Source organism: Vipera berus (genome assembly GCF_964194415.1).
Source record: "Vipera berus genome assembly, chromosome: 2".
Lineage (NCBI taxonomy): Eukaryota > Metazoa > Chordata > Lepidosauria > Squamata > Viperidae > Vipera > Vipera berus.
In genome coordinates this window covers 188,593,226-188,607,775 of record NC_138203.1, presented here as the reverse complement: position 1 = coordinate 188,607,775, position 14,550 = coordinate 188,593,226, and the positions used below count along the sequence as shown (strand labels likewise).

General features: G+C 34.7%; 1 protein-coding gene across 1 annotated transcript in view; it reads left to right on the top strand.

The window, feature by feature from the left end:
- The window catches only part of SLIT3 (slit guidance ligand 3), a gene marked incomplete at its 3' end in the record, with an annotated part of 569,754 nt that overhangs the window by 511,720 nt on the left and 43,484 nt on the right, over positions 1-14,550 (top strand). The window contains exons 29-30 of the mRNA XM_081320704.1: positions 8,219-8,312; positions 14,258-14,395. Coding sequence (XP_081176830.1) covers positions 8,219-8,312; positions 14,258-14,395 — 232 coding nt within the window. The remainder of the gene's footprint in view (positions 1-8,218; positions 8,313-14,257; positions 14,396-14,550) is intronic.

Sequence of the window (14,550 nt, the reverse complement as noted above, 5' to 3'; positions counted from 1 at the left end):
TATGCCAGTAATTTAGAGAATTATTGCCTGCCTGTTTAGAGAGAGGTAGATTTAACAGGTTTGGAATTTGCTAACATTCCCCTTCTTCTCCAAGAAAAAGAGTCTCCTGTTTATTTGAAAAACAATAGCTTTGTAGTAGACCATGAACCTTTGCAGGTTCAATTCCTTGTGTCTCCAGTTGTAAAGAATCTCCCTTTATAAACCACTTTCTCTAATATTTCAATAAAAGGATATCTTCTTCCTATATCTCATCCCTTATCAATAATCAATTGATAAAAACTCATCATTTAGTTCTAATCAGCCAAAGTCTATTGAGAGCTAACATATTATATTTTAATCTGAATCGAATCCATTTTGTATTCCAATTTATCACTTTCTCTAAAAAATGAAGCAACAAATCTCTCCCCGCTTATGCATTGATTTTTAAAGCCTTGTCATTCAAACTTTTTTTTAAAAAAAAATCAATAATAGCTACCAAACCCCACAACATACGGTATACATTAACCCTGACCAAATAAGTCCTCTTTAAATTCCTTTTTTTAAAAAAACTTTTCTTGATATTTAATCCCATAAAATATTGTCCTACAGGTCAATTTAATGATAAGCAGCTTCTTTATAAATAGTTAAAAGACGAAGTGGGTAAACCAAGTGTCCAATTTGGAGACACCAAACCATGGTTTAAGCAAAATAATTTCCCCCTCCCCCCCAAAAAAAAACCCCTCTCAGATACACTGGAGATTACAGTTTCAGATCAATTTCTTTGCAGGGAGATACTCTGAGGAACAAACTTATGGATGAGTCTTGCCATTTCCATTCTCCTAAGCACATTCCACATACCTAATTCAATTAAAAACCTTTCTATAATCAATAAGGCATCTATTTTCTTTTGGGGTGTATTCGGCTTTCTCAGTTATCCAACATGCATTAGCAATAATGTATTTTGCTCTTTGGCCTAGTTTAAAACTAGCATAAATGTCTGGCATCTCCTTTTCCATACAGGGCTCTGATATGTTTTGGATGACACTATAAACTATTTAGGGACGCGGTGGCTCAGTGGGTTAGGACGCTGAGCTTGTTGATCAGAAGATCGGCAGTTTGGTGGGTCAAATCCCGAGTGCCGCGTAACAGAGTGAGCGCCTGTTACTCGTCCCAGCTTCTGCCAATCTAGCAGTTCGAAAGCACGTAAAAAATGCAAGTAGAAAAATAGGGACCACTACGGTGGGAAGGTAACAGCGTTCCGTGCACCTTTGGCGTCTAGTCATGCCAGCCACATGACCACGGAGACGTCCTCAGACAAGTGCTGGCTCTTCGGCTTTGAAACGGAGATGAGCACTGGCCCCTAGAGTTGGAAATGACTAGCACGCATGTGCAGGGAACCTTTACCTTTACCTTTTATAAACTATTTTGCTAGCTAATTTGTAAAAAATTGTACAAAAAAATCAGCCCTAGAAGGAAGACTGTGATTTGCTCCTAGTTTCATAACTATGCTCACTTTCAAGCCTCTTGAGGTTGGTTTAGAATTAGATGCTAGAACTTTTCCCTTCAATATTTCATTTACAGGGCTCAGATTTTCATTTATAGCACATAGATCATTGCTTTGTAGTTCAAGAAAGTCATTCTTGATAATACTGATGAATCTGATTTTTTTTATCGCTTTGTTAGTAAGATACAGCTTTGAACCATTCTGTCAGCTATATTTGAAAAGAGTTTTGGATGACTTGAAACTGATTCTTTTTCCCCCCAGGAAGAGTAGCAGGTCTGCTTGTAGAGATGTTTTGGAGGCCCCATCTTTGAATTATATCATGAAGCTATCAAAAGAGAAATGCCAAAGAACGTAGAAATGCCAAAAACTTCGACATTGTTTTAAATTAGAATACAGATTAATCTGCATAGGTTCTAGGGAGAATTTTAATTCCTTTTAGATAATTGTCTTGCTCTAAAACAATTGCCAAGTGCTGCTTTTATCTAGTTTAAAGTAGAAAACTCTGATCATCCCTATTTGAAGTAACTATAATACTGCCAGTTAGAAAGAAGGAATTTTATTTCTGCTCTAAGAGAATTATGTGATTGTTGCAAGAATCAAATATAACTGGTCTCTCATGATTAGATTTTAAAAATGTCTTGGATGTTTGTTAATTTCTACTGGAGTATATGTGTTTGATAGACAGAAACTAAACTGTATCTAAAATTTCAGTGGAGAAGTAACCTTATAGAGTGGGTAAAATAGAAATTGTAACTGCTGTTTAATAAAACAGCAAGTGCTTTTTTATAACTTTTCCTTTCTCTATCTGCATTTTTTCACTTACTACTTTTCTTTCATTTCCTTACCCTTTCCTTACTCTTTTCTTTCAACATTTCTATGTTGTGTTTATTGTTCTAAAATTTTCTTAATAAAAATTATATATATTCACTGGAACAAAACACTGTCTTTTGGATATTGTCAACAGTTTATCCTAGCAATTAAATAAAAAAAATACGTTAAAATATCAAGGAATGTTTTTGACACAAGTAGGACTTTTACTGTTTGTACTGCATGGCTCCTCAAAAATGTTGCCCACTAAATTCAGTAGGCTAGTTTTTGTTTTGTTTTGATCAAGTGAGTAGTTATACTGGCATTAATCTTTCATCTGTGATGAATGTGTACCTGTTCTTTTCTTTGTGGCTTTTTTTGATTTCTGAAATAACTGATATGCCTGGAATTGTTTTTGGCAGAAGAGAATTTTAGAAAGCAAAATTTCCTTAGTGGGAAATGCATTGTTCTTTGGCAAATGAAACAAGGGGGGTGGGGTTCTCCAGGCCTTTAACCCACGTAGGATTAACTGCTAGAAACATATGTTAATCCTGATTCATTATGGCTTTTAATGACTGCAAAACAAAAGCCAGCCCAGCAGACTAGAAAATATTTGCATGCATTTGGCTTCATTTAATTATTCTGCTTTCCACATGGAATTATCATAACAGAATACATACCACTTATGTTTTCTAGTGTTTGGTAATTAAATGCACAATATTGCTTCTTCCTCATTGAGTTTGGGGCAGAAAGGATTTAGCTATTGAGAAATAGGTCCCATGGTCACTGCAAACGACTATATATCCAATAGATCTTTTCCTCATCACCTGCCACATCCTGTGCCACACCAGACATTGATTTTCATTTTGATTTTTTAATGATTTGATTATTCTTTTAACCTTTCTTTTAAAAAAAGTGGAGCCTGCATTCTACCAAAGAATCAGCATTTAGTATTATTTGTCTTTTCAAAAAAAAATTGGGCCGCAAATGTAATTATAAATATAACTATTATAACATGGTATCCTATTCTAAAATATGCTCCATTTCTGGGGGTTAAAGAAACAGGTAAACAGAATGTTCTATGACATAGGAAGGGATGGAGACATCTTCACCAACTAGCAAATAGTTATTTTTTGAATCACCAAATCCATCAGTACTTTCAAACACAAAGGACTTTACTTCAGTCAGTGAGAAGTCTTACAATATAACAGAATAAAATTAAAGAAGATTGATCAAATAAAATAATATTTTAAAGGGAAACAAGCTAAATGTAAAAATATAGTTACTTAGTTCTTAGTAAAATCCTACAGATTTTGCCAGCTATATGTCAAAATGTGTCAATATTGTTAGACAGTATATCACTGTGATCAGCTAAAAGATAACTGAGATAAAAGGAGTCAGTGCAATATGAATATAGATATATAGAAAGTCCTTGAATTACAACCATAATGGACACTGCCTGTCACAATCTGATTTTATGATCTTTTTTGCAATGGTTGCTAAATAACCAGTGATTTGCATAGGCATAGTTGTGCTGAAAACCAGAAGAAAAGGCATTTACTTCCGGTTTTCAGCAAACCGTCATAAAAGTCATGACGTGATCATGGGATGAAAATGTCTCTGAATGCAACCCAGTTGCCAAGTGTGGTCATGTGATTGTAGTGTGGAACCAACTATGCCAATTTCATTTAAGGTCATGAGTACCTCCAGGGATATCCCTCATAACTTCGGTTGTAAGTTGACAACTACCTGTAATAAGGGCACAATAACTTTGTGTCGAACTTCATGGTAAAATTGATAATAAAATAGCATGTGGACTGTTATTTCAATTGCTCTTGACTTACAATGACAATCTCCTCACTTTATGGGATTTTCTGGAATTTTTCTTCCAAAAACAACAGTTTATAAGACATTACAGAGTGCTGGTGTCAGAGCTGTTCAGAATTTTGGCATAGTAATTTGATTAAAATACATGCAGGGTTAAGTCTGATGATTACTTAAATAGATATTAGCAAGAATTAGATAGCTCTCACTCTGTAGTTTTATAGAAAATACTTGTCTATATTCTTTTTGACTGAGTCATACCCTGTTGTAATCAATGTGTGAGAGAAGAAACTGGTAATGCAGCTTTTCCTTCAGCTGCTTTCTCCCATTTTTGAAAAATGATGAAAATTTGAAGATATTGATCCATGTACAGACATGTCAAACACAAGGCCCGGGGGCCAGATCTGGCCCGCGAAGTGGTTTCATGTGGCCCGCGAAGCCATCCTGGAAACAGTGAGGGAACGGCCCCCAATGCCTTGGCCCTGGCCCAGAGACCCTCCTCCTGCCAGAGACCTTCAGATCTGTCTCACTCCTGCCCAGGCCCCCATAGGCACCCTTGATGCGAACGATGTAGAGCTGGCCATGCCCCCCAGTAGGCCATACACACTCTAGCCACGCCCACCCAGTAGGCCACGCCCACCTAGGCCACACCCACATGGCCCCCTGAGGGCAACCACAATGCTGATGCGGCCCTCAAAGAAATTGAGTTTGACACCCCTGATGTATTAGCTTCAGCTTTAAGGACTCCTGCTTCTGTATGAAGCACAGCACTGGACAAAGACCAGTGCTGTTGAGGAAATTTCATAGGAACCTGGATTGGACAGTCTTTAACAAGTTGTGAATATACCAAGTTGCATTCAAGCCTTTGCTAAAAAAAAAACTTTTACTGGACTCAGGACAAACTGGATACCCCAAGATAGGCAGTAATGCAATAAGAGTGCCTTTAAAATGTAGCTATATCCACTAGCCTTCAATTATAATATGGATAATTATAATGTCAGAATTATCTAGACCATATTTCATTAAAAGTAGTAGTTTGGTTTAACAGGCTCATAATGCAGTGGGATGTCTAAAAAGTGAAAAGTCTCTTAACGTAAGAAGTTATCCTAATCCTGTCAACAAGTCAGGGATGTCTGCTGCATATGTCTCCCTCTTAATGTAAAAACACTGAAACACAATAAATTAGACCAGAACAAATTAAAAAGATTTTGAGAAGTAATTAAGAAATGGATTTGCCTTCTTCCTAAGACTGGGAAAGAGCAAGTGGCCCAAAGTCATCTGCATCTCAATGGTAAGAAGTTGAGGAAGCCTCGTTTATCCTATTCACCAATATAACTTACAATAAGCAATGTAGGTTTGATCAATATAAAATATATTTAATTTCAAAAATAAAAAAGTATCTCAATTTATGTGCAAGGAAACGATCATACAGTAATCAAAAATTAGCATTGTTTCAAATGTATATCATCCCAAACTTAATCTTTAAGTTTATTAACATTATGAAAACGTGAAAAATGAAACTTAACTCATATACACATTCCAAATTTCAAAAGCTTGGCATTAAATTATTTTTAAGAAATATTTGTAAATTATTTGTAAGTTCTCCAAATCACTGTATAATTAATAGAAAATGTATATTCTTCCATTGTTATTTCTCTATTTCACTCTTGTCATTAGTAAATAATTCAAGAGAATATAAGCTTGCACAATATAAACTGAATCATCTCTGACTAAATGTATATATGAAATCATGGCTATCATAGTATATGGCCATATCATATGAAAATATGTTAATTTTAAGCATTACATCTCCAATAATTAGCTGACCCCATCAATTAACTTCCTAAAGATACACTTAATGGGCATCCAATACATCTAAAATCTTAACTTTTTTAGATTTCATTTTAAATCTATATGAAAGTTACAATGATGCCAGTGTGACTTCTGTTGAGGATTATATATCAGACATTCTGATTCTTTATTCTTTACCCTCCCATAGTATTAAATATCTAGCAGTGCATTCAGCTATTATAGGCTTATTAATTTGTAAAGTAAGTATTATACTCTTACATGCTGGAGTGGGGTTGGAGACACTTAAGGCTCTTGGCCCTATATCTAAACATCAGAATAGTCATATATATCACCACTTTTTGGAAGATAATACTTAAATTGCAACTCATCAAAAAACAAAAATTCACAATCTCATCCTATTATTTGATTTAAGGTATATGAAATATATATGTGAAAAGGAATGTCATGATGCTTTCAAACCTTGATTCCTCTTTGTATTACCTCAGCTTGATTTTAAAGAACAAACTCACACATACATATAATTTTATATAGTATATGTTGAATATATACATATCTTGTGTATTTGTGTCAGTGTATATATATAAACTGTGTGTATGTATAGTGTGTGTGTGTGTCTACAGATCTAGATACTGTGTGTGTATACACACACACCACCGTTATATTATTTGTATTACATTTTGACAGAATATACCTTAAAATACACTGAAATCTCCAAAAAATTGTATTAGTATTTGTATAAATTGCTGATAATATCTAAAATATCAGCATTTATTTTCTTTCAGTTGTCAGAAATAATAATAATTAATATTATTATTATTAATAATTATGTTCCATTTTGACTGAGTCCCTAATTTTTTAAAAATAAAACTGTCTGTACATTTTTTGCACAAACGGAACAGGCATCAACTGGATTGATGCCAGTTTCAGTACTGCTCAAACTGATTTTTTTTATTCACTTTATAAGAAAATCCCAGGTTCATACATGATAGACCTAACACTTTGGGATGCCATCAGCAAATGGGCAACAAGCCATGAACCAAACTAAAGGTAGTTGGGTCACTTCTTGACACTGTTTGTATACTAGAGAAATGACATGGCTCCTCATTTTACCAACCTCAGAAGGATAAAAGGCTGAGTCAACCTTGAGTCGACCTGGCAGTGGGCAAAATTAACCTGCAGTACTGCATTCTCACCGCCACGCCTCATTAAATCTGTTTAGCATTAAGGATTTGAATCACATTATTACATTATTGTGGGATTTTTTTTAAAAAAAATCAACATATATTTCAAAACCTTTTGATACCATCAGTGTCACTCAGTGTCACTCAGCATAATAATAAATGAATTGCTTGTTCTCTTTGCATGAGTCATAAGATTGCACGCAAGCTAAAAGTGTGAATCTGCATCCAAGCAATATTATTTTATTCTACTGTGAAATTGGGTTGCTCAACTGAGATGATGCAACTTATTTGGGGGAGGAAGAAACACTCATGGTACATTAAAAGGTAACACATATTCCATGGCCAGTATCCACATCATCAGGCTCATTTTGCCCATGAGAGTGTGATTCACAATAAATGAACTACTCTATCAGTAGTGCTAATGGACAGGATCAATCCCAATTCTTCAGATAAATTCTGCACATTCTTAACTATATCTCCAGTGCTTAAGTAAGACTGAAACTGGGAATCACAAGGACTGAAGTTACAATCAGTGTTGTTATTTTCAGATATTGATTGAGATTTTTGTACAGTCCAGCTGGGCTAGTTTCTGTAGTAATTGGAGAAGGCTTTTGTTCACTGAAAGTCAAACATTACATATTAATTAGACTTATAAGGCTTTTTTGGGAAAAGCCCTGTATTGCTGAATTACAATCAAACTAACAAGGCAATGACAGAATGCTGGATGCATCCTGTAGCCTGCCAAACTTCCTGTTTTTGTCTTCTTTGTAACAATCAAATAATCATTTTGGGTTACATCGGCATTTCTAAACGTGTGCCTGATGATAAACATTTATTTTGTTTTATGATAACATTAACATTCATTACCTTCATAAAGACCTTAAATCTTCTAGTATTACAATATGTTTCTTATACTATGCATTGTTTATATATAAAGTCTGTGTATGTTTTTTTTGGTTGCTGCATTGACTAGTCTTAAACCACAATAAAAGTTTTAATCGTGGGTATGCCATTAACTTCTTTTTTTAAAAAAAAGGGTTGTAAGATTATAATTCATGCAACTAAACTTCTACTAAATTTATATTAAAAGCTCTCTTTATTTTTATTTCAGGAGAACTCTGTGATGAAGTAATCGACCATTGTGTCCCTGAACTAAACCCTTGCAAACATGAATCCAAATGTATTTCTTTTGATAGAGAATATAAGTAAGTATGTACCATTGATATGGTAAAATACTGTATATTAAGACACAAGTCTAATGAATTACTTTATTAACTAACTGCCACATTCCAGTGTCTTTCTATGTACAATATCATTTTTAGAGAATTTTTATTGACATTTCATGAAGCTGAAGGTTGTTGTTTTTTAAATGATTCTCTTGCTTAGTCCAGCACTTTCCACTTTATCTTTTTAAACTCTTCACTCAACAATTTTCTCTTGTCTTCCTCATCTTTATTCACCCAGCTATAGAGCCCTTCATCCTTTGAACTGGAGATGGGACCTCTGTCCTATTTAAGATCTATCACACACACACGCAAAAAGTGTGCAAGATAAAGGAAATAAAACCACACATCTGGGTACTAAATCTCATGTCTTATGTTTTCTTATCTTCTTAACCCCAATAAGACAAAAGAATATTCTGTAACAATGGAGAAAATAATACAGAGAGGTGATAAGGAATGCGGAGGAAGTGAATAATAGGAAGATAGAGTCAAAATTATTTGATCATTTTTTTCCCCAAAACCCACCCACCCCAAACCACCCCCCTTCCTCCCCCACTTCCCAGAGCTAAATACAGGGTTATAGATATAATAATCATATTCTAACTAAAAATTATCCATAATATAAAATTAACCAAATTCATAATGTGCTTTAACTCCCCTTTAACATAGATACATACAAAGTACTAACACTAAAATTAATAACAATATCCCTCTAAAATCTACTCATAAGCTAAATGGAACTTTTTAATCCCATATTTATTCTGAATTATTTGATCAATTATGAAGTGTGGTCTTATAAGGATAATCGAAATGGCATATGATATTCAGTAGATACCATTTTATGGAATAGCATAAACAAATAAGGTTCTACACAGGATCACTTTCCAAATAAAAATTCACTTTTTTTAATGATTTGGAAAGTTCTTTGAGATCTCCTTTCAAAAGAACTGATCTCCCATTGAACTTTTACACGATTCCAAAGGTAAGTTAACCCAAGGAGGTCTAGTGAAGAAAGAATTCCTATTGTTTGTCCAGTTTTGAATAATTTGCCCCACTACAGGAGATTTGGTGGCCTTTCAGTAGGCATACATGGCTATGGAAGAAAAGAAACTTTACTTCATGCACTTTCCAGAAGAGCAGTTTACTGCCATTGAAACCAAGAAGAAAGAATACATTTACACAAATGCTAGGCTAATGTTGACTGCACATCAGTTTAGGACATACTTGGAAATTAGGAAAGAATTGTTCCAGGGGATATTTCCATTTTTCAGCATGCCTTTCAGTCAACACACTTTCATTTTTTTTAATATCAGGAAGATGTAGCTTTAGAGGTTCACTAGGAATGGAAAGAGAAAGTTTAATTTCTTTCTCTGCAAAAAAAAAATCTGCCTTTAAATAGGAAAATACATCTTCTAAGCTTTGTATGATGTCCCTCAGATATCATAACAATGCAAGTATAGTTAACTGGCTGTATAGTCTAATAGTGAGCTGTGTTCTCATTCCAGACTAACAGTAACAGAGAATATTTTTACCTCAGGGTTGACATGAGGGGTCCTTGGTGCTCTCTGAGCTCGGTTGTTTTCCTGCAGATGTTTCATTACCCAAACTAGATAACATCATCAGTGCTAGTGATGATGCTACCTAGTTTGGGTAATGAAACATCTGCAAGAAAACAACCAAGTTCAGAGAGAGCACCAAGGACCCCTCATGTCAACCCTGAGGTAAAAATATATTTCAGTTTAATGTAAGTTACAAAAAATGAAGGAAATGTTTTCTTTATACTATACTTCCATGTCGAAAACACCAAAACACTTCCATGGTGAAAGGATCAACTAGTGACATTACCGTTGCCCAGAGGATGCCCACTTGGGGTCTCCTTTTGTGTCCGTATTAAGTAGCCCACAAAAGTGTTTTCCTTTTTGCCAATTTATAGTTATTATTTACTACTGAAACCAAAACACATATATTATGACTTTCGATTTACTTCCAATCAGAAGAAATACGATGAAGCCACAGTTTATTCCTAAGGTAAAACAAAATAGTTGAATCATCTAAATTATTGTTGGAAATGATCTTTTCTAAGGAAGAACAGAAACAAACATTGATTCTTGCTTAGTCCCAGAAACCAATGACATTTATGAAAGAAGCTTGTTGATGACATCTAATCATGTAGGGAGAATGAGAATCAAACCACAAAACAAATATTTGAATGAAGAAATGGAAAGAGCAAACAAGTTGTGGTTGGACAGAGTTAAGGAATTCCTCAAGAATAAAGAGATGATAAGAATTAAGAACAAAAGACATTGTATGAATTGCTATATGGAAATAGTGGAAGCAAGGATAGTTTGCAAGGATATAGAGATATACAATAATAAAGATGCTGATATAAATTAGATTTAGCTACCTTTTCTTTTCTTTTTTATCTTATGCCTTAATTTCTTTGGTTTGATATTTGGATTTCATCTAAAAGGTGCCCCATGGTAACAAATTTGGGGATTCCATAAAGCAGCTGTTAGAGTAAACTAGAATTATACACAGACACACACACACATGGAGAATAAAATACAAAACAAACAAACAAACAAAATGAAACAAAACAAAAGCATGCATCCAACACATTAATTAAAACTTCTATCTCAATTAAGCAATAAAGCTTTAATAAAGCTAAGTGGACCTTCCAGTTTAAATCCTATATTCTTCTATGTATCTGATAAAGTGAGTTGCCTCTCATTACAACTTATTTCTTTGGAAGAGATGCTACCTTCTGATTTATCACTTCCAGGGATCTGAAAATTCATGATCATCAGTGATTGAGGAAGGAAGGAGCACATAAGTACAGGAATGACAAATTTTAAAAAAGAGAAGAAAAGAGTAACTGAAATAATTTAAAGTATTTGACTATTTGACTAATAGTAACACTATTTTCTGGTTACTTTCATTACAGACAACTTATATTGGTTTTGGCTTCAGGTTTGTGATCCTTCAATAAACCTGAGGCCAAAGTCAATATAAATGATCTGAAATGAACGTAACCAGCGGTAGTATTTAACACAAGTCAAGTCCCAATTGCTCTAACATTTAAGGATCTCAGATATGTGTGTGTGTGTGTGTGTGTGTGTACACAGAGACACACACAGACACACTAATTTAATATATATCTCCAGAGAAGGAAGCTGTTGTTCCAATTGCACAAAGTCTTACAGCACAGTTATAAATACATTTTATTATTCTGTAGCATGGAATTACTGACAAAAGTTAAAGCATTGATTTAATGCTGTCTTCCAAGAAAAGTGGTGGTTCTATCATTATGACAATAGCCAATATATATAAAAAATGTTATCCATGGCAGCTTTGAATAAGGATGTGTGCATCATTTGTTATTACATCACTTTATTTGGGACAACAGGGATCAATAAATCAAGAGGATTAAATGCTGCTATTTCCTCCCACAGCAAATGATTATGAACACCATTTGCTTGCCAGTATGCCTGAAACATTGATAGAATTGGTTGTTATGCTGTTTCAAAACTTTTAAAAAACAGTAATCTTGGATTTAATAAGAGACGGTCTCCTGTTCTTCAATTCAAAGGTATAGAGGAATGATGTTGTAGAGCAGGAGTGTCAAACTCGCAACGTCACATGACATGTCGCAACATATCACAACTTTTTTTCCATTGCCAGCAATGGGGTGGGTGCGGTTTTGCAGTGACGCATCTGGCCCATGGGCCGGCAGTTTGACACCCCTGTTGTAGAGAATAACAGCCACTATTATAATATCAATTGAAGCAATTATTTAGGAATTTAGTTTGAACAGATTTGAATATTTGTAGATTGGCAAGAAATCCAGTGTGGATGAATTCCAGCAGCAAGGAGACCAACAATGAATGATCTTATCAGAGATCATGACACTGTTAGATTGAGAGGCAAGTTAACACTTGATTTCCTCAATAAAATTTAGCTGCAAAACTGAGAAAGGCCTGAATGCATATTCAGCTGAATTCCTTCAAACCTAACTGGGCTTAAGTCACAAAATAATGAATAGGGAAATAAAAATAGGTTTAGTATTATGGTAAAACAATTTTATTTGGACTAAGAATTTGAAATCTTCCTTTAGTGATTTATTTAAAGAACCCCACAGTAGAAGGGAAATTTGTTCATATCAAACTTCAGAAAGTCTAAGTAGTTACCTTTGAACTTAGTGATGTCCTGCTTGGATTTATAGTTTGTTGACAGATCTTTCCAATTCTGCTATCCATCCTCTTGTTCAGGTTTATAGTACAGGTAGTCCTCGATTTACAATGGTTTGTTTAGTGACCATTCAAAGTTACAATGACACTTAAAAAGTGACATGACCATTTTTCACAGTTACGACCTTTGAAGCATCCCCATGATTGTGTGATCAAAATTCAGACACTTGGCAACTGGTTCATACTTATGACCGTTGCTGTGACTCAGGGTTACGTGATCATGGTTTGCAACTTTCTGACAAGCAAAGTCAATGGAGAAGCCAGATTCACTTAACAACCAGGTTACTAACTTATCAATTGCAGTGATTCACTTAACAACTGTGGCAAGAAAGGGGCAAAACTCACTTAACAAATGTCTCACTTAACAACAGAAATTTTGGGCTCAGTTGTGGTTGTAAGGTTGAGGACTACTTGTAAATATCTACTTTTTGCCAATCCCTATATCAGCTGAGTCTTCAGGAACATTATCCATTTAAATTCTCTATTATTTGAATGACTAGATTATAATTAATGTTCCATTGAGATCAGCTAAATTGTTCAATCAAGGTCAATCAGTTTTTCTTGCATTAAAATAGCATCTTCACATTTTAGAGGGTTTTTTCCCCCATATAGTTCCTGGTCTCTAGAATTGACTCCCCTTTAAATAAATGTCTGGTGTCTGATCTTTTGAGATTTAAAAATGCCTTTTTTTTTACAAGACTTTTATATAACTGGAAAAAACCCTTTCCATTATTCACCAGGAATTTGTACTAAACTTCTGCTAGCATTAGGATGCACCTCTGTCATTGTATTAGAAAATAACTTGCATTAATTATTGCAGCATTTTATTCTAATGAAAGCTCTAGGTTTTGATATATCTCTATTTGTTAGAAGTATACATTAAATAAAATGTCTATTAGTACAGCTGTATTAAGATTTTGGTAATGCTTGAAGTGGTCTTATAAGTCATTTTCTATGTATGTAATGCACTCAGGTTGGTGAAACGTAAACATTTGCATCTCTGCTGCCCAATAAGATGATCTTAGTTGATAAACCCTACTACTTATCTGTACTTCTTAAGTTTGATGCAATTCTGTCTCATTTTCTATTTCAATCTTTTATTCTAAGAAAGAGGGTTGTAACTACAGCCCAAAAGTATATGGAAGTGCCTTTTCCAGATATGTTAAATATTAATCTAGGAAATGTACTTCTTTGGCATAGGTCTGAATATGTTATTATTTTCCAGGGAGGCTTGGAATGTGGCTTATGCTGTACATTTAGGCTATTCCAAAAGACACTGAAGATTTTGAGAGACTGCCCAGTTTTCCAGAGAGATCTGCTATTTCTAGTGTGTAACTTTAAAAGCTAAGCTTCAGAGGATGTGCTGGCTGGGAAATTCTGGGAGTTGAAGTCCAGATTATCTTCAAGCTGACAAGGTTGAAGAAACACTGCTCTGTGCTTTATCAACCACCTTTCAAACTTACACACACATGGAAATAAACTAGAAAGCTTTTTTCCTCTCATTAAGAAAAACAAAAGCTATACCAGTTAATGCACTTCATCTCTCGTGTATGACTGAGAGTGCTATTTTATTTTGGGTTGTATATCTGTTTCATATACATGCATATTGTGAACAGGTTTTGGAGATGCAATCTAGTATGCAACTTTGTATTAATGGAGTCATTAATGGTCTTGTTGCAGGTGTGAATGCTTGCCAGGTTACAGTGGAAAGCACTGTGAAACAGATGATGATGACTGCATGGGACACAAATGCCGCCATGGTGCCATGTGTGTAGATGCTGTAAATGGATACACCTGCATTTGTCCTCAAGGATTTAGGTAAGGTCTTGATCTACTCTGAGGTACTTATGAAACCATAGTGTGTGACCTTATCGTTCAGCAGCTTTTTTTTTTAAGGAGGCATTAGCAGTGGGCTAATGCCTCCTTAAGTAACACCAGCTGCCTGCAATTAGTGCAGGTTCGCATCCCACCAG